The sequence below is a fragment of the Diachasmimorpha longicaudata genome, chromosome 4, assembly GCF_034640455.1.
Source record: "Diachasmimorpha longicaudata isolate KC_UGA_2023 chromosome 4, iyDiaLong2, whole genome shotgun sequence".
NCBI lineage: Eukaryota > Metazoa > Arthropoda > Insecta > Hymenoptera > Braconidae > Diachasmimorpha > Diachasmimorpha longicaudata.
In genome coordinates this window covers 7804352-7825366 of record NC_087228.1, presented here as the reverse complement: position 1 = coordinate 7825366, position 21015 = coordinate 7804352, and the positions used below count along the sequence as shown (strand labels likewise).

Below are 21015 nucleotides of genomic sequence, written 5' to 3'. Positions count from 1 at the left end.
CAGTACAAACTAACGCGAATCTAATACAAACGCTAGAATCTATTAATTTTGCGACGTGAAATAACCTGTTGGCTATATTTTGTTGCGGTAGTCGCGCCCCCCACTGTTGGGGTCATTACTAACATTGGGGTGAGCCCCTATTGACTATTCTTTCAATAAATCAATAAATAAAAAAATATATACAATTTGATTGACCTTGAGTATCAATTCCTCATCACATAAGTTATGAATTGGTCGGTTATGAGTTGTAGTAGGCGAAATTGCAGAGTATACTCTGAGTATATAATATACCCTGAGATATGTAATCGAAAATTGAAATAAAATCACTGGAAAAATATTCCAAGAATTGACCGACATTCGACGTGAGAAAATACGTTTCGTGGAAACACCCATGTACTTGAAGGGTGTCAGGATGTAAGGGCGTGAGCTTTACCAGACGTACGCAATTGATCCGAGAAATTGAACAAATTTTCCGTCAGTTAGAACATCAGGTACAATGATTATCGGTATGCGCACAGGTTCAATACGCAACGCGGGAATATGTATTGAACATATCTCTACTGAAACTACCGACGGTATTAGCTGTCGAAAACTGTTGGAACAACGGCATTGGGCGAGTCCCGGCTTACCGACTATAAAAGCTCTCCTGTATATCTTAGAGCACGTCAAACGCTGTTGGTACACGATACCGTTAAAAACTCAATCCTGTGAAACAAAAAGTACAATTACTATGTCCCATTATACGTGTCACCAGATAATGGAAAATGTCAAACATCGTCGCCGCTATTCGTGATAACGAGAAATAAATTTTTCATTCCTAAATCCCAAGCATTTCTTCTTCAGCAATATTTTAAAATAATTTTTCATTGATTGTCAACGCTGTGAAGTGCAAGTGACGAGAATGCTAAGAATTCCCTGTAAATGTAATGAAGTGAAAAAAAATCGTGAAACGTCTAAATGGAAAGCTGTTCCCGTGAGTCTTGAACATTATGTTAAACAATTATGATAGACTTACGGTGGCAGTTCGAGATTGCAGTGACAGTTGGAAATTACCTCTTCAGCTTTTTCGATTCCAATTAATTGAACATTGAAATTAATCAATGGCTGCGATACCACAAAATTCCCGGTACTGCAGGGGAATTATTAGTGGATCGTTACGTCACTGATGAAATAATTTGAAATTTAATATTTAGTCGACGATCATATCTAGTTTCAATCTTCCATTACTTCGAGGGATGATTGAAAATTACTAAAAATTACGGAGACTATTGATTGCGGTACCGAATGATTCTTTTTTGAATCAAATACATTATCTAGCTTCGATAGAATGGTTCGCTCTCATATGTTTCTTTGAATGTCCGGTCATGGAAAATATCAGAAAATATCAGATAATCTGAATTCAATAAGTGAGGGCTTATAAAGAATTCTTAAAGAAATGGTGAATAATTGACTTCTCGTGTGTAGCTAGAAGTAGTTACAGATATTCCATTATACATTCATATAATACATCTCATTGAATTGAAATACTGACCTGTTTGGACCTATACCCACACCCATTTAATGTGTCAATGAAGAATAAGGTGAACAGAAAAACGGCTTAAAACGCTTTACTTCCAATATTCAATTATTGAATGGGCTGGCCACTCGCCGATTTGGGGTTCAAAATTATGGTAGAAAATGACCGCGATGCCTGTCTTTTCTTCCCATTTTTTGAAAGAAATATCTGGTACAATATAGGGGAGCTTCCATGTAATGATGATTGTACATGAACTAAAATGACGTCATAAAGGATCATATTTTCTTAATGACTACTGTGATTTTCGGCTGATTTTGCGTTTTTCCGTTATCCGAGAATCCGAACAGACGGATTCATCAATCGCGGAGGGAGCTCTGTGGTGCCATATTGCAGCAAACATTAACGATTAACAGTTAATGGGTACGATGTTTCGCAAGAAATCAAATTGAATACCCGTGTAGTTGTGATCGTTGAGGATCAGGAGGAGTTTCGACTCGGAGACGAGTTCTCTCTCAACGCAAAACAGTTGGATGCTAATCCTGGTACATTCTGCCCGCGCGAAATGGCTGCCAGACCATAATACTGTGCCTCCACAGGCAGTTGAAGATACTCGGTGGCAGCGCCGATCTCATTTTTCCACGTGCCACGAAGATTATTGAATAGACCACAGGTCAATAAGTGGATGACTGGACCCCAATGATGGGGTGACTGATCCAGAGCTTTTAGAGCGTCAATTGCGTCGGAGATGGAGCAGGTCAAGAAGTTGAGATCGGCGGCGTCGTACATCGTGCAATGGGCATGGAGCCGTACCAGAGGGCCCATTATATGTGCGTTAGGGCCGATAGTCGGCTGAAGAGTTCTGGCGTTTTCCGAGTAATATTGTCTATACATATGTTCCCGGGCTGCCATGTCCCTATTAAAGTGCACCGCGAGGTACCTAACGCTATCCCAGAATTTGATAGCCCCCCTCCCCCCTCCCAATGTTAATTGCGGGTGAACTACCATTCACGACGATTTCTCCGGGTGTTTACGTTTCTTAGTAGACATAGATTGTGTCGGCGGCAGCCTCTTTTGGCGCGGGAAAATCACCTCAGTTTTACACTTGGACAGTTCGAGAGTGGCTGATGAGCCTGACGAGGAGATGTTCAAGCCCTGCTTGACCTTTCCTATCTAATTCTTTGCGCTTGTTACCCGATACGGGTAACACCTACTTGTTATCGTCATCGCGATTGACTTATTTAGGCAGCTCTACTACCACGGCATCCATGGAGCGTCCATGATTGGCGATTTTTTTTAGAGAATTTGGAACTCCTCCCCTTTTTTGAGACGTGTTCGTGCAGGTTTTTCTGCGCGGCACGTCCTTTGAAAAGGACTTCGGCGCGTTGCGGTGCCCTCTGGCGGGAGCGTCTGCTACTTATTCTCACGACTTATTTGTTGTGTAGTTGATTCCATTATGACATGGAATTATTTAAATCTGGAATGATTTTGACATAAACGTTGGCACATTACGTGGTACATAGTTTATACGTAAATGAACATTTGTGTATGCGCCAGTTATCTGGAACGGACAATTCAGTTATTGCAGTTTATTACATTATATTGTGTTCATATGCTTCTTTGTTTCAGAGGGCGTAATTAATTATTTATACAAAGGATGATTCTGGCGAGTTTGTTCATTATGATTACCCTAATGAATTTGGCAAACTCTATGTATAACCACAAGAGGATGGCGGATGAAATGCTTCTGGAAATTTCTTACGTTGCGACAACTTGGGAATCCCATCAGTATGATGGTAACTGCCCAAAAATTACTGAGGTATATTTTAGTCTATTCTGTAGACAGACTACATCTCAATATTACCTACCCACCCCGCTATTTGAATTAAATTTTTGATGATTTAACGACAGGAAAAAAATATAAATCCCTAGTGTGAACGCTCCCACTCCTAACTACGACAGAAGAAGTTATGGTTCATAACGAAATTTTCAATTTCGGCTGGAGAAAACAGGCTAACTTTTCCCCCGTTAGCTTTTTCCCCAAGTCTTCTGAATGATAATGCCTAAAGAGATGGGCGCCAGGCATTATTGACCTCGGCGAACGATCAACTGGAATATCCTCAATGATAAAATACCGCAAAAGAGATCAGGGAATTATTACCAGATTAGTCCTCCTCTCCCTCCCTGCAGTCACAGACCCGCGATTTTTCAGTGAAAGCGCCCGTGTTCTGCCTTTTGATTCGATGGAGGGCGATGGCTGCACCCTCTGTCGTTCCCGGAAAAAAGTCCGTCACCCTAGTAACTCTTGGCAGTGCTTCCTTCTTCGTGAGAAGAGGAAGCTCCCTTCTCATGATATGACGGCAGCCACCGCCCTTCTGACCCAGTCTTTCGATTGGGCATTTGTGCGCGTCACCCACAGCCCCCTGGTCACATTAATGGTCCTGAAAGCCCCGAATTGGACCGCCCTGGTCCCATCCGAACATTCCGTCAACTAACGCCTGCTGAATGTCTTCGGCCTGAGCCTCACGTCAGGACCGGTTCCGTATAGGTGGCTGGCACTATGGCCACGCTGCCACCGCCCTTCATCATCTCCCTGAACGAGGTTGCTCCAAGACCCTCTCTCATCATCAATCACTCAAGCGATCGAACCCAAACACCTATCCAGCCGTTTTCCAGTCAGCTGGTCAAGTATGGCGACGTCTAATACCCTAGGGGTCGTGAAGCCCTTCCGGTGGAAATGCGTCAGGTTGCGCAGTTTGCAAGATTCTTCTTCCAGGGCACTAGTCCGCCATGAGCCCTGTGACCTAGTGGGAGAACCTCTGAACTTGCATCCGGAGCCTAGAGATGTCTTGTCTCCTCAGAACTTCGTTAAAAAAGGAGGGAAATGGTAGCGCTCAGGTATAGATGTACCTGTGTCTGCTAGCGGTCTGTCAATTCGCAGTCCCGAGTGCGGAGGAAAGAATCCCCAGACTATTCCAAGTACATAGTAGAACTAGCGCGGACCGAGCGAGTTGCTTCGAGAGCTAGTCAGGGGAGTTCAATGCTCAAGGCCAAGCGAGACGCAGCGAAGGGCCGAAGATCACAACAGAAGTCTCATTGTAACTGTCTCACAGATCAGGTCATGCGGTTGACGCGGCCGATCTCTGGTGCGGAGCAGTGTCGCGTGACGTAGCGCTAGTAGTTCCGACTACAATGGCACCGAAAGGCCGACGGTCTGAAGTAAGAATTAGGAGCTTAGGAAATGGCGCGAGGGCTACAACGTTTCTTTTTCTCGTTCTTTGCCACTTTCATTCACATTCCAACCGATTTCATTTCAGGGAAATGGTTTATCGTTTGACGGAATTATTTGATGTCATATTTTATTAACCAGAGGCTTCTATAGTCATGTAAGCCAATTTAAATGTTTAAATATTCGGTAAAACTTCAACTGGAAGTGAAGTTGTTGGTTGGATGCGCACCCCTTTATACCCATAATATTGTCGTCATGTGCAGGACAAGATTTTCTAAGAACTTTTCCCATTGTCCACTACTGTAAACGTTGGTCAGTGTGGCGATGTGAGAAACAATCACATGAGCAAAAATGAGATTAACAAAAGGATAAGAAAAATTTATGACATTAAAAACGTGAAACTTTTTAGCTCTAGGACAGCTAATTATTTTCTGTTAACAAATTTTTAACTTGCGTGTGTTCTATGTAATTACTATCATGTTATAGCATTCCAAAATAGTTCCATGAATCCAGTGATCATGAATATAGGAACTAATATATCAACTTTTACGCAGACACAAGTCCCACCAGACCTACGTGCTCATTACGCTAATGGCCGAAGGAAGAGAATCGGCTCGCTCTCAATCACGAATCCCATGGATGTGCTCAAACAACGATTTCTTTTACTATTGGCACGTAGACAACAAATGCAGCAGGAGGAACAAGCTAAGGCTAATCGAGAAATACTCAATGATATTGGAAAGCGCTCGGCTGGATATTATGGGGCAGCTTGTATAAGCATTGAAACATTGAAAGGCCCAGTTCTACGTAATCAAAGGAATCAGTTGTATCCTAATAGTCGCGATTGGAGTCACCAAGGGAAATTGAACTGGCACGATGTGCAAAATTTCAAAGAAAAAAAATTTAATTTTGCGGAATGGAATGGGGTGAGTTGACACCTGATTGTATTGCTGTGTTTAATCTGCAGACGTCGCGTATAAATTTCCATTGTTGCACTATAAATGATCGGTAATCATTGAAGTACATGAGCTGATCGACTGTCTGATATAACGTCAACAGATCCAGTCGCAATTCGGTCGGTTCGATATTTATGTGATATTCGCAAAAAGAAGATTAGAGGGGATAATAATATGTAACCGTTGTGTTATCAATTTACGGAAAATATCGTCATATTTTAGCAACATAACAATTTTCAGATGACGCGACAATAGGTGTTTGACCGCAGTAGGAATCCTACAACTCTAACGAAAAAATTAGTGATTGTCCAGAAAGCGATCTCATCATTACCGCTCTCTCTGTAACCCGATGCATCGGAGAACCAGAAATCCAAACGACTACACTGAACCGCGCGAACAATCAGTAACAGGATCAAACAATTTGCGAAATATTTGGAATGTTATAAACCCAAGCAGTTGGCTTTGAGATAAAGGAATATCACACAGGGATAACTAATAAAAATAAATACATTTAACATCTAATCATTTTTATTCATTTATTTTACTGATCGAAGTTTGGATTCGAGAAGAGAAGTTGTTCGGTTTTCCACTGAATTCTTTCCATGTGCAGACCCAGCCTTTTGATTGAATCAGGGGCCTCTTACCTTTGACTGGTGGGGTACCACATGATGGACTGATGTCACCGAATGTTCCCTTTTTCAAAAAAGGGTCACGTTCACACCTTACTCGGCGTCACCCGTAATCCACGTTTATCTCGTCAGTTCGGCGGAAACCGGAAGGCCCCTCCCTGGGACTGAGACCGGCGTCCCGAGCGACATCAGAGTATTGCAGTTGAAAATGTCCGGCTAAATTGTAGTAATTGAGGATATGCAAAGTGCTTTGTATAGTTCTGAATTTTTTTATGAGAGGATTAAATTTTTTGGCAAATATTTTTTTTATTTACAGCTCAATTATCTCCATTAGATATTCATAAAAATCACGTACAGTAAAATTTGGTATGGTTGATATATGTATAGTTATACACAGAAACGTAGTTCAATATTATCGAGAAACTTGCGGTAATCTTTGCTTTCAATTACAGAAAATGAAATGTAGTATCACTCTTAACAAATAGATGATAAATAGCGTGGAAATTTACATAAATGGTCGGTAATAAATATTACGTAGAATAATTTAATTGAATATTTACAAAATAAGAATGGATCATTCTACAGTTCAGTAGTTTCCACTTTTTTTCCGAGGGGATTGTTGAGTATGGGATTCTGCTGTTGGTATGCTGCAGACTCACGACTGAAGACAGCTTGGTTGTCAGTGACGGTTTCAACACTGCTGTGAACATAAAAATTGGCATCGAAATATTTAAATGGTTATTTTTCTCTTTCGGCTCGTTGGTCTTGTTTGAGGATCATTACAAAAAATGCACAACCGAAAGAAATTCATTGATTTGAACCCGGTTCGATTAAAAATAATGTATGTCGCTTACCTGGAAATTGAAGAAGGTCTGTGTTGCCTCGTCGCACTGTAAGAATTATCGTTCGATTTCTGCCCCGATCTTTCCTCATTCGTTGTCTCCTCATTATTCAGTGCATTTTCATCAAGGGAATCCCTGTCTGAGGTATGACTGAATGATTCATCATTTTTGAACCATTCATTCTCATAAGCATGCATCCATATTGGATTACTTCCTTCAACACTATGTTTATTGGTATTTGGAACTCTCTCTGGGCCCCGAATAAATTCCGAATCTGTTCCACTAAAGGGAGAGGCATTGGCAGCTTTGAGTTGTCTTTGGAATGACGCCCTTTGAGACAAACAGAGGGCAATACAGAGCATTAAGAGGGCTCCCAAAAATATCGTAAGGGCCAATAACCACAGCGTCGTGGCTGTTTGTTCGTATTGTACAATTTGAGAGGACTGGGCTGGTTGAGTATCGAGGACATTGAACTCCTTAAATAAATCATCCAGTTTCTCAATATTTCTGTCAACCAACTCCAGCACTTGTGATACATCAAAAATCGAATTGTCCTGTCGATTGACTAAATGCAAGTAAAGATCTGTCCTCGTACGATCCACCGATCCATCATGATTTTCATGAATTTTGTATTCATCGACATTAACAATTGCTCCCGTGACATTCCCCAAAATTTCTCTGAAAGCGTCGATTCGATTGCGAACTTCAGGTGGATGTTGTCTCAGAACAAATCGGACTCGTTGATCTTCTCGTAGTAAGTAGATGAAAACACGTGCTGTATCCTGAAGACCGTCAGTGTCATTGACAATTACCATGAAATCGAAGTATCCTTTCATCCTAGGTTGAGGATCAAAGTTAAGGATGACGGCTCCTGTCAATTTGTCAATGAGGAAGGGTTGTAAGCTCATGTCGTCTAGGCCTTCGGTCAGTGTCATATGAATTTTACCTTCCTGGTAGTAATTCAATACAGCGTTATCTCCCTCGTCCAGATCGAGCGCCTTCAGGTGCATGAACTGTGTCCCGAAATCTGCTGCTGTTGTCACTCCACCAGTGAAAACCCTATTCAGAAACTTCGGAGGATTATCATTCACATCGCTCACAGTGATGTTGACTTTCAACAGAGTATTATCCGCTTGACTAGCAAAGCTCTGATTCATTGGCAGCGTATTACAATCCTCCGTCGCTTTAATCATCAACAGATACTCTTGCTGCTGTTCCCTGTCCAGTGTCTTGCCAGTAGTCAACTTGTGTGTGATCATATCCAGTCGGAAATATTCATCGTCATTACCGCCAACAATGAAGTAACAGACTTGGGTTGGTGGATCATCAAGATCATCAACTTCATCCTTGTCAATGGTCTCAGGAAGAATCACCGATTCCGCCCCTGGAAACTCCTCCTCGGTGAATGTCACCCTGAATGCATCCACCACAAATTGTGGCTCGTAGTCATTAATGTTCGTGACATAAATTATAAGATCCAGATCTGTGCTGAGGGGAGTGGGAGTCCCAAAATCATGTGCCTCTACCCTAATTTGGTACATTTTTTTTGTCTCACGGTCTAGGGGATGTTTCAATGTTATCACCCCAGTGGTGTCATCAATATGAAATGTCCGCCAGTGACCTGCAACGTCCTGCTTCAAACGATAGTGAACATCTCCATTCAATCCAATATCTGCATCCACAGCTTCAACTTGAATTATCGACGAACCAACAGTGACATTTTCTGGTACTCGTATCGTCGTGTTATGTTGAGGACTCAAGAACACTGGAGGATTATCATTGTAATCACTCACACAAATATGCAAAATTTTCTCATCTACATTTACGGGATTTCCCAAGTCTCGAGCTTCCAAATTAAGTGAGTAGTTTCCAAATTTTCCTCTTAAAGACCCAACCGATTTAATTCGGGCAGTCCAATGGTCAATCTGCTCCAACATGAAGAAAGCCATTTCATTACCTGCTGATATTCTAAAAGTAACCCGACCATTAGGGCTCTCTGGATTATCAGAATCTTTGGCTTTTATCAACGCGACAACGTCTTTGGGATCATGAAATTCAGAAATCATGACACATTCCTCTGGAACGTCAATTATGGGAGTGTTGTCATTAACATCTTCTACTAGAATTTCTATTTGCTTGAATGCGTTTCTAGATTCCCCAGTGGTGTAACCAAATTGATAATTATCCCAAGCCTCGATAATTAAAACATAGCTGCTCTTGACTTCCCAGTCAAGGACATCCACTACGGTTAGCACACCAGTGATTGGATGAATTGCAAATTTTCCCTGTGACGACAGTCGATCTAACAGATACGTTATTTTACCATTATCTCCAGCGTCTGGATCTCTGGCTTCGATCCTCATGATTTCAGTGGAGATTTTTGTGTTCTCCAATACTGTGATATTGGTAATATCAGTGATGAAATACGGGTTATTGTCATTTTCATCCAATATCTGAACGTAAACTTCGGAGAGGCTTGATCTGGGGGGAATCCCCGAGTCTGTGGCGCGAACTGTCATGTTTAACCAGGCGAATATTTCTCGATCTATTTTATTAGCGGCCACCATTTCCCCTGTCTCAAAGTCCAAATGAACCAAATCTGCTATTTGCGAATCACTTTCTAATGAGTAAGTGATAGTGCGGTTCTTATCAGCATCATCAGCAACAACGCTAGCGATGTGCACTCCATTTTTGCTATTCTCGGTTAATGTTCTTCTATAGAACGGTCTTCTAAATCGTGGATTATTGTCGTTCTCATCTTCGATTATGATATTGAGGATTGCTGATGCTGTCTGGACACCCTTGACAGCTGCTAGATCCTCGACGATCAAACCTAATTTTATGGTCTCGACTTTTTCCCTGTCCATGAGCCTTTTCACTCTCAATAAACCGTCAATGGCATTTAATTCAAGGGCAGCTAGGTAATCGTACTCCTGCAGCCTGATCAGAGTTCCTTCTTCATTTCGGGCTTCTGAAGCATTTGAATCTATTCGGTACCGCAGGATTGGGGATATGTCCGGGTCATGTGCTACGATACGATGAATATAAGCTCCGATTTCAGTATTTTCTTTGATAAAAACTGTTCCTGGATCCTTGAAGATTGGGGGTTTATTGTTAACGTCGATAATCGTAATGTTTACTAGAACTTCGGCGGATTTTTGGTTTTCTGTTCCACTGTCTATTCCTACAACATTCAGAAGATAGTTCACAGTCTTGGGGGAAGTTAAATCGGGATCCAGGTTAGAGCCTGGAGCAATTTGAATGATTCCACTTTCAGGATTAATGATAAATTTATCTCCAGCTCCATTTTGAATTCGGTAAACAATTTTGTTATTTGGGGCAGATAAGTCCTTGTCCCAGGCTTTCACCTGTAAAACTGTTGTTCCACCTTCTAAATCTTCAGGAATGTTCTTTTGATAAAGGGAGCGTTCAAACATCGGCTCGTTATCATTAGTGTCCTTCAGATAAATCGTTAAGGGCGCATCTGAACTTAAACTTGGGATTCCCATATCCCTCGCGCGGACAGTGAGTTTCAGGGCTCGAATCGAAGTCTCTTTGTGGCCTTGATTGATTGGTAAATTTTCATAGTCCATTGCAGATGCTGGTTTGATTATTCCTTCTTTAGGATCGATCGTCAGATTCTTTGAAAATTCACTCGCAACGATGGAATATATAATTTGACTGTTTTTCGTACCGTTAAGATCAATATCGAAAGCTTCTATTCTCAATGGTGATTCAAAATTATTTTTATTTTCCAGTAGAACCGCTTCATACTTGTTTTGCAAAAAAATTGGAGGGTTGTCATTGACATCCTCGATGTTCACAATTAGTTGTACGGTATTTCGATTACCTCTGCCAAGATCGTCGCGAGCCTCAACTGTTAGATAATGACGTGAGACTAATTCTCGATCGAATCCAGGTCCAGTGTTTTTGATAGTAATGACTCCAGATGTTGTATTTAATTTTAATGCATATGCTATACTACCCCCTAAGTTGGTATATCTGATCCCTTTGCTACCATAATTTCCACTGTCCGCATCCAGTGCCTGAACCCAAGCTACTGTAGTACCAACTGGACTGTTTTCAGGGATATTGACTTCATAAATATTATGAACAAATTCTGGGTAATTGTCATTCTGGTCTTTGATTAGAACCGTAATCGGAACGACTGTGAATTTCGGTTCAAAGGAAGCAATTTCCTTGGCTATGAGGGTAAAATTTATAACTGAAATTTGCTCGAAGTCTAATTTTTTCGAATTTTTAACGCGAATGAGAAATGGAGCTTCGTTGATGCCTCTGAATGGGGTGATCTCGAAGACACCACCATCTCCCTCAATGTACATTCGAAAGGTACCATTGCTTCCCAAATCGTGATCATAGACTTCGGGGATAGAGCCACCGATGAAGTTGACTGGCGTATTCTGGGGTGCGTTTTCGTTGACCTCTGCTAGGTATCGATCACTGCGAAATCTGGGTGTTTCATCGTTCACGTCAATCAAAATTATAGTCACTTCTGTAGTCACTGATGGCGTAGGGAGTACTTTTGAAATTTCTTTCACAGTTATTTCGAGAATGAAGGTACCATCGTTATTATCTTCAGCTTCACGGTCTAGTTGTCCTCGGGTGAATACTACGCCTGAGGTGGAATCAATGTCGAAGAGGTGTCTGGGGCCCTCGGTGATGCTGTAGGAGACACGGTTATTAATTCCTTTATCTCCGTCGATTGCTCGAACTGTAAATATCGAAGAAATCGTTTTAAAAATGAAGAAGCCAAGTTGTGAGAATGGCCTCCAGGGAACGATATAGAAATATTAATAAGTTCGATTATATTGATTGGAATTGATGAACCAAAGGGACTGGTACATCATCGATACGGAATAAGAGCTCAATTTAATACTTTTGATAAAGGTTTTAGACTCGAAAATGTTTTATTCCTTCGGTGCAAAGCAAGGAAAAGAATGATGTTTAACAAACCATGAAGAACGGATGTTCCGATGTTGGCGTTTTCACTAATTCTTGCAACTGGAGTCATGGCAATGAACTCTGGTGGCTGGTCCTCTACATCTTGGACTTTTACTATAATAGTTGTAGTGCCGGTATTTACCTGTTATCAATGGGACGAAATATTATTCATCATTCATGACATTTTTTACAGCGATTTAATCGATATAATACTCTGATATGAACGGGTATACTAAATTGCTATAGTTAGAGAAGTTCGACTACATCCCAATTTAACACGCGTAAATGTTAATAGACCCCAATTGAAGATAGATATTCCAGACTCCACTGAGAAAAAAAATTGTCTCTTGCCAAATGTATTCAGTTAGTACCAGTGGATCTACATAAATATTTCCATAACAGATGTTAATGTCGCGTAAACAATGTTGTGGTTAATAAATGTTTTTAATGCACGAATTAATTGGTTCGAGAGTAATGTTTTTTCTTAATGTATTTGTAAGCCTTCGAAATTTGTCTAAAAAAAATAGGTAATGTTTGTAAAGTCAATGAGATTTACAAGAAAGTCAGAACTATTGCGCCACCGAATATAGAATTTTTAGGGGGCTGACTACTTTTATGGAACTGACTTATAATTTTTACATTCTACGAGATGTAAATTTCCACGAAGGGACGGTTTATTCCTTCCACGTATTTCATGGGGCGTTTTCAGGCCATCTAGCTAGAGGGAGAAAACGGTTGTTGGGTTTGTTGCTGGGGAAGAGAAAAAACCAATCGTAAAATACGAGAATTGAAGCGCGACTAACGTGATGTTTGAACACGTAAATTATGATTTTAAAAACGTAAATGATGAGGTCTTGGAAAGTTACGTCCAGGTGATTCAGAATCATCTGACACGTAAAGATTTCATATTGGCAAAAAAAGTTTTTTTTTTCGATTGCATTTATAATTTTATGAATTAAGGATTTTTCGTGATTGAAAAATTATAAATTATGTTTCAAATCTCGTATTTTGCCATAAATTTTTCCTCGTGAATGATGTTGTGTGATGTGCCAAGAAAGTATTGATGTTATTAGAAGTTATTAAAGAAGGATTTGCTAATATCTTTTAAAATTCCCGAATCGGGTCAGTGGAATTCTCCCCCGCTGTGAATCACGCATGGATGCCTCATTTTTACGGAACTCGGCGTAAATTTTCTGTGACGGCGACGTAAGACTTCAGGTCTGAGTCATAATTTTTATGGAATTCGACTTCGCTGACCGATTACATTAGTGAACGAAATTTATTTTTTTTGTCTTTTTATTGAATATTTTTCTCGGTGTTCAAAAATCGTCACACTCTTGTAGTACGATGTTCCACAGCAATGTTTTTCTGTGGTAGCGTTTTATGAACTACTAGAAATTTCTTCTCGTGCATAATCCATTTCGTTGTACATAGGGTAATTTAGTTGTTTACACCGGACTGTGTATTTTATCATGTGTTACAATCTCGGCATAAACTGCAATGCAAAGTCTAATGATCAACAAGGAGATCGACGCTAAACAGCTGATGCAACAGGTTCCATGAAGGAGCCCAACCTCGGCAATAATCGGATATCTTCGGCGCTCATCATTAACCAATCAAAATAAATTAACGAAAAATTGCTCGATTTTAGTACCGGACACAGTAATTTTTCTTTCTCCTCTCCATGTCAAAGTAAAAAGAATTAACGAAACTAATGAAAAATGAATTACTTTTCCACTGATTGCTCGATCGACAGCCAGAATTCGCAGTTGATACAAATACTTCTTCTCATAATCCAGTTCACCAACAAGTCGAATGACTCCTTTTCCATTAACAGTGGAGATGGAAAATAGATCATTATCTCCATCGAGTTCCTGTAGATGATAAACCACTTGACCGTGAGGGCCTTCGTCCAAGTCATTAGCCTCAACGGTCGTCAGGACTCCCTGTCCCGAGTCTTCTCTTACCGTCAACGTAGTGGGATGTGGACGAAATATTGGCACGTTGTCATTTATATCTTCTACAAGGAGGAGCAGACTTTGGGTTATGAAGTTCCCCTCTCCCAGTTTGTCGTCGGTTAATGTTAGAACTAATGCATACTCATCTCGAACCTGTTAAACAATTAATCAATGCATGAATGAGTTTAATATCTAGAACTTTAATATCAATTAGATGATCGGTTTGAAGTACGAATTAATCAATTGAGACCCTTTGAACGAATCTTCAAACGCGACAAAGTTACATTCAATAAAAAATGAGTCTAAAGGAGATTAAATACAGTTACATTCGATTATATTTTTCGAAATGATGATGTGATTAGCTGCAATATGATACTGATGTACCTCGAAAATCTATAAAGTTGCATTCAATTTAAAATTACCTCTCTGTCAAGAAGTCTGTTCAGGAATACATTGGCCTCTTGACTACCAAAGTTTTCCACTCGGATCACATCTGCCCCAGGTTGATCCTTGACACCGAAAGTAAGAGCATCTCCATCTACATCAATTCCTCGTAATCTGTATATCAATGTACCTGAAATAAACCAGGAAAGCTGTCATTTTTTCCACAGATGTTACTTTTGTCTCTGTGGAAGGGAATAATACGAACCAACTGGTGTTTCCGGGCCCTCCTTCAGCCTCACCACAATTTCAGTCTGTCCATTAATGAGGAATTGCGGTGGATGATTCCTTGCGCTCGAGAGGGACATTAGACATGCAAACACGCAGATGAACCCAAGGTCTTCTCTGTGACGGACCTTCCTCGATTGTTCAAAGAGACTGCTCGTATCATACCAACGCATTTTCGAATCACGGACACTGGAAAATTGGTTTGATATGAATTAATGGTAAGTGCAGGTCTCCATAGGCTTCATTAAGGTGCTTATGATGTGGTCAGGGAGAATTAGAACAAGTGATTCTGCATTAAAGACTCGTCTTAGGTTTTACTGTTTATAAAGTGCTCGTTCCTTGAATGATTGAGTTCTACCCGAAAGGAATTTTGCAAAAAAAATATTACTATGTTGGCATTGCAGTGGCGGGCCGCCCTTAGATTTAAAGATGTCCTAAAATTGTCTGTTGTCTATTTTATTATTATACGATTAAAAAAAAAAATTTTTACCACCGTGAATTTTAATTTTGTACCTTCTTCATTTTCGTATTTGCTGGTCTATGTGACAAATGATCACCGGAAGTAAACAATTAGCCACTTACAGTTGGTGTCCCTTTACGTCGAGGGCTCCTGAGTCACTGAGTCGAAGCGAATCGACGTAGAGCCTTGTGATTGATCATTAATTTGATAGTAATTATATACTTCGTTGGATAGTTTAATGCACAATGATTTCTTTCTCAGATTTGAACTTTTTACTATTTTGCAATCATTTTTCTTCGCTTTGTCAACTTTGAGTTCGTTTCATTATACCGAGAAAAATATAAAATACATTATCATTATCCACCTGATTACCGGAAAATTATACCCTGATGAAATATCAACAGTTTCCTGTTATTTCACGCAATGTTCGATTTCAGATGGTTACGTCCTCAATCCTGAAGTACCTGAATTATTTAATGCTCTTCGAACACCATCGTGAAGTTAATTTTTCCCGTTAAAATCTGAAGACGCAATTATTTTGTCAGTCTACATTGAACACTCTCGCGGAAAATAATATCCATTGCAAAACGTCACGGTTTGTTGATATTCTGATAACGGTAATTTTTGGTACGGTGAACTGTATTGGTGATGATCTCTATGGTGGATAATAGAAGTTGAATATTGGTGGATTTAATCAGTGATGGAGTAGTTTAAGGACCGCGAGATCGAGAATATCATGATCGATCATACTATAATTTTGGTGTAGTATTATTATTATACAGGTGTCCCATTTAAAACAATCCACTTAAATATCTCCTGAGGGGCACAAGTGGCAGGAGAAGGTTTCAGACATCAGTTGTAGGGTTTCGAGGGAGGGAGATATTTTATGCATGTATTTTGTTCCTCTATACATACATACATACATTGTATATAGCAGAAATTATAATTGATGTTTTTCAAATAACAACTTGTGTGTTGAAAAATGACGAAAATAACGTTTTTAATCTCGTGTTTTATGATTGTTGTTTTCTGTATAAAGTTCAAGAATTAAATAAAATATTGGATTAATTTTCAGGGACTGCTTAGGGGGATTTTTGAAAGGATTCCCCATTAACAATGGTATCCTCCTGAAGTTCAAGTATTTCATCATTTCCCTAGGACGAAACTGTGTCCATCTAACAGTAATAATATTGCCAGTAATTCCTTTTCAATCAATCATCCTTAAACAATCATTCACTTCTCTTGAAAAATAACACCGTTAAGAAAAGTATTTTGCTGACTGTATTGCTTTTTACTGGGTGATGGAATTCAAACACTCAACTCTTACAAACCGGTGAATCTAGACCGTCAGCTAAGGAGAACTCAGGTAAGTAGATTTCAAAGTGAGATACTTTCCTGGACGAGAAAGACACGTCTGAATGTGCACTGAGAGAAAAATATCATTTTGCCAATCAGATTTGTTTGGGCGAACAAATGATCAAAATTTCCATTGGAAAATCCACTTTAAATTCTTGTCAGAACATCAATACAATGTTAAAATATTCGGGTCGTTTTTTTATTTATTACCATAGCAAAATTACGTTCTTCACATTAAACAAAATACTATTTCTGAAATTTTGCATAGTTGATTGCAAAAAATTACTCTGCTCCAAAATAATTGTAGTTTTGCTTTGTTACATAATATTATTGTTGAAAGTATTTGTCTTCATCAATGTTAAACAATTCTCTGTCTGTGTTTATACTGCGAACTAAAACACAGGAAATTTTTAAATTTTTAATTAAATTTTTAAATATGCAATGTTCCATAGTAATTTTTCCTGTAGTAGCATTTTATAAACAACTAAAAATATCTCTCCGTTTAATAACAAAAACGTTCTATACGTGCAATAGTCACACCGGTCTTGAGGAATGCCCTATTTAAGAAATATCATCACATATAATGATTTATAGAAAGTGATGATTGCGCAAGCGATTGCACAGAAGATCCTCTTTGTTTCCGACAATAATGCGGTGTGCGCTTTTCAACGCGATACAGTTTCATTCAGGATAAGTCTAGTTTAGCTGTTTCGCCGAGCGACACCCAATTGGCTTTCACTAAAATATAACCGAGGTAAATACTGTAATTATAGGGACCACAACACACTCTTGACATTGCGGTTCGTGAAGAAAGCGTTGCAGATTTTTAAAGTGATGCTCTTCCTCGTTGAGTTGTGGAAAATTATCAAAGAAAAAAGTCAATTCACTCGTGCGGCAGATAATTCTGTTTTTTCGCTTCCGAATCGAGGCCTTGTATTTGACCGATTTTTCGATTCTCTCATTTCAATTGTAAATTACCCAGAGTTTTATGCCACGCGAAAAAACACTAGTAATAATTCACTAAATATTTTAACCCAAAATTCTTCAAATCTTTAAACCAGTCTCTTCACTATGTGGTATTATACCCACCTTTATTAATCATTCCTGCACTTTATAGCAAACTTGTGGTGAGTGGTAAGAAATAATCATCGAATTAATAATTTAACAACTGAATAAGTCAATCAATCAATAATTTCCTTAATTTTTCGCAACATATTTTACTCTTGATATTATTGGTCAGTTTTTGGTTTATTTCAAATGCAGGGAAATTTTTTTCGATAATGAAATAATCATGCCTCTGCTTCCCACACCTGCCATGCGTGTTTCCGTCAATGATAGTCAAGCCATATGGGATACATTCACGTTTTTGTATTGTGAGCTCACCACTCACCCCCTTACGAACCAGGAAAACAACCGTTGCGTGACGACGCCAAACGCCCCAAACTTCGCTAGGGTGATACATAATGCGCCATTTCTCCGAAATATGTCTTGATTCATTAAAAAAAACATCCAGTCAAAAATAGAAAAGCAAAGTTTTTGAAAATATTGTATTTCGGCCCAGAAATCGATCAAAAATAATCGATTTTCAAATCTCGATATTCGATAATTCCAGAAAATCGCATTTAGCGCCGCGGCCGCGGCGTTGATGCCGGCTTTGCCTTTTCTTCACTAATCGATTATCGACTGTCAAAGAATCGATTACGACAATGACATAATCGATTATCTCCATGAATTATTGACCCGTATCGTCTTTTACGTAGGACTAGTTCCACGGACGGCCGCCTATTTCCTGTGTCGCCTGTCATGTTTCGATTACGCCGGCGATTTTCGATTAATCGATTTCAGATGTCATGTCTCTTTTACATAAGGATGGAGTATTGTATGATGTACGAAAGGACGAAGACAGAGTTCAATCAGTGTCATTAATTTTCTCACCGACGAGCCCTGAACGATTCTTCCTTTTTAATTTCCATGACATATTCATCCTAAATTAGTCCTTCCTCAAACACGGTCCCAATAAAAATGTGGCCTTGTCCTGTTTTACCCCTTCAGTACTGAACTGGAGAACATGCATCAGAGTTATATAAAGATTATTGTTTGGTAAATGCATTTTTGATATTTTTTCCTTCTATATCGGGCAAAATATTACAAATACAATAGCTCGTTATAGTTCCCCGATTATGAGTGTTATTTATTATGTGAAATTCTCGCTTATCGTATCAAACGATCGAAGAAAATAAACATTTCCAGATTTATGCCAACTCTCACCCATTTGCAATTAACTGACAGGAATTAATTAAAAAATTCTTTTATATAAATGAGCAGGTAATTCACGGGGATTAATGTACACAATGAACAGAGGAAATTTGAAATTACCATTTATTATGGTATCACGCATGCCGGTGTGGTAGACATTGGCAAAGTTGTGTGATGGAAAGAGTAATACCAGTATTAATTACATGTCAGCAGAATTTGCGCGGCATCAGTTGAATTTGATGGGCGTTTTAGGAACGAGGGAGGTACTCAAAGCTACTTCCTCTCACTTAAATTTGATAATCGTGCAAAAATTAACGGAGAACATAACAAGTGGATATCGCTTGGTCGAGGAGAGAAAAGTTGCTGAAAAATTACTGTGCCGGGCACGAGACTCGATGTGCAAATTGCTAGAATACTGGAGTGTACTTTATTCACACGTAAAAATTCTTATCAATCCACAGCAATTTTTCGATAACTCCATATCAATACAGTGAATATAGTGAAATTTGGGAAAATGCAATTGTTTTTTTTTATCAATCAACATCGTAAGGTTTCATTTTAGACCGCCGTATAAACACAGACAGAGGCCAATTTAAAATCATAATAATAAAATTTAAAGAGAGAGAAAAATATAATTTATCCAATCATATTTCTTTTGGACAAACGATTCCTCGAATTTTTAATTTGAAAATCGGCTTCAAATTCTCCTCAGTAGAATATTTAATTCGCAAAATTATATTTTTCTCTCAGTCCACTGTTTTCATTCGCAAATAAGAATGGGAAAGCACTCACGAAAATATCCAATTTTCTCGATAATCCAAAATGGGAAATTGCAAATAAGGAACGCATTATTTTCACTGATTCACTACTCAATATGTTGATGACTGCGTGAATTATCCAGTAAGTAAATTAAAGCGTTGGCGGCGAATCGGCGAAATATGCACCTGGCCAGCGGTGCGGTGTAACACAAACTGAAAGTTAACTCGTCTCGTGATATGACGGAGTCAGTCCTCGGAAGCGCTGTTGTTTCCCCGAGTAGCGGCCGGTGGTTTAGTTGGACTGGCATAGGCTGCACACTTCGGTGATCACTGACCGTGTCTCGGAAATAGTAAAGTAATGCACAGTTTTCAAATTTTAATATTTCATTTCCCCTTTTCAAGCCGAAACACGATTTTATCTCATTTTTTTCATATGTATCTCAATTAAACTCAAACTTTTCTATATTTTGTCTAATTTATAACTTTAGAGGGAGACATTGATGAAGATCTAAAGTCCTTGATGAATAAATCTTATTCTCGAGTGATTTCTGTCTGTCTGTCTGTGAATTGGTAGAAATGAAGAAAAATAGCGTCGGTCGCTTGATAGAATCGAAAGGTCGGATCGATCTTCATTCGCGACCAGTCAAGTCCGAGCTGCACTCACTGCATTCCCATTTCCCAAATTGGAATCCACTCATTTTCGTTCTTTAATTTAAACGAGATCTTCTCACTCATTTGTACCTTCATCAAGACTTTCAAAAAAAAAAAAAATTACCTCGTATAACCGGACAAGGACCGCCCTTATGAGACAACGGAATCATCAAAAGCCCTAAACCCAACACTTTTACGTTCGCACTTACATTTCTTATGCTAGGGATCAACATACAAAATAAATTAAACCCAGCGTCTTTGATATTGCTATTTAAACAAATTTTAAAATTAAATCGCTGACATTAATCGCCCTCTGGCTCGTACCTGTCAAAAAATGAAGCAATAAAGCACTCATTCTCTATTTTTTCATCAACCCCACATTGGAGGGTAGATTCTTCGTGAAAATAATCCAAATAAATTAAATAATCCAGATAAATTCCACCCGCATAGAACTCTGGTCCTTTAGTACTGTAGGGGGTATCTTACCGACCGGGTCCCCGGCTAATACGCGACATTTTTTGCCTTATCGATTGCGATAATTATCTATCCGATGAAATTGAGGGTAACAGATTTACAACTACGCTCTTCATGAGCATCTCTTCATGAGGCATGAAGGTAAAACCAATTTTAATATGTAGATCCCTGATAAACGGAATGTAAAGACTTACCATGCGATGATAAGCCATAAAATTACATTTCTACCGCTCCATTTTAACTACAGTAATAATCATGCCTGTAAGAATGACTATAATTAATAAGCATTACTATGTTCCAAT

General features: G+C 39.2%; 1 protein-coding gene and 1 long non-coding RNA gene across 3 annotated transcripts; one reads left to right on the top strand and one right to left on the bottom strand.

The window, feature by feature from the left end:
* Positions 1 to 247: 247 nt before the first annotated feature.
* LOC135161528 (uncharacterized) lies at positions 248 to 5434 on the top strand. Its single transcript, XR_010298792.1, has 3 exons — positions 248 to 973; positions 3143 to 3332; positions 5297 to 5434. It is a non-coding gene; the product is annotated as an uncharacterized LOC135161528 (long non-coding RNA).
* An 854-nt stretch (positions 5435 to 6288) lies between these two features.
* Positions 6289 to 20621, bottom strand: LOC135161514 (cadherin-23). 2 transcript variants are annotated; one of them, XM_064119161.1, is made up of 7 exons: positions 19623 to 20621; positions 14739 to 14947; positions 14512 to 14663; positions 13862 to 14242; positions 12144 to 12273; positions 7182 to 11901; positions 6289 to 7024 (listed from the first exon to the last, which is right to left on the bottom strand). In XM_064119161.1, the coding sequence occupies exons 2-7, from the start codon at positions 14929 to 14931 to the stop codon at positions 6907 to 6909; spliced, it is 5694 nt and encodes a 1897-aa protein (XP_063975231.1). In that variant the 5' UTR covers positions 14932 to 14947; positions 19623 to 20621; the 3' UTR covers positions 6289 to 6906. The 2 variants fall into 2 exon arrangements, with proteins under 2 accessions (XP_063975231.1, XP_063975230.1); XM_064119160.1 differs by having other exon boundaries at positions 6291 to 7027; positions 19623 to 19946.
* Between the last annotated feature and the right edge of the window lie 394 nt (positions 20622 to 21015).

Bases quoted from the DNA above. Each gene is read 5' to 3' on its own strand.
- LOC135161514 (XM_064119160.1), bottom strand. From the start codon at position 14,931: ATGCGTTGGTATGATACGAGCAGTCTCTTTGAACAATCGAGGAAGGTC. The intron at 14,243-14,511 runs GTAATTTTAAAT...ATTGTTTAACAG, and splicing joins ACAGACTTCTTGACAGAGAG to GTTCGAGATGAGTATGCATT. The intron at 12,274-13,861 runs GTAATTCATTTT...CATTGATAACAG, and splicing joins ATCGAGCAATCAGTGGAAAA to GTAAATACCGGCACTACAAC.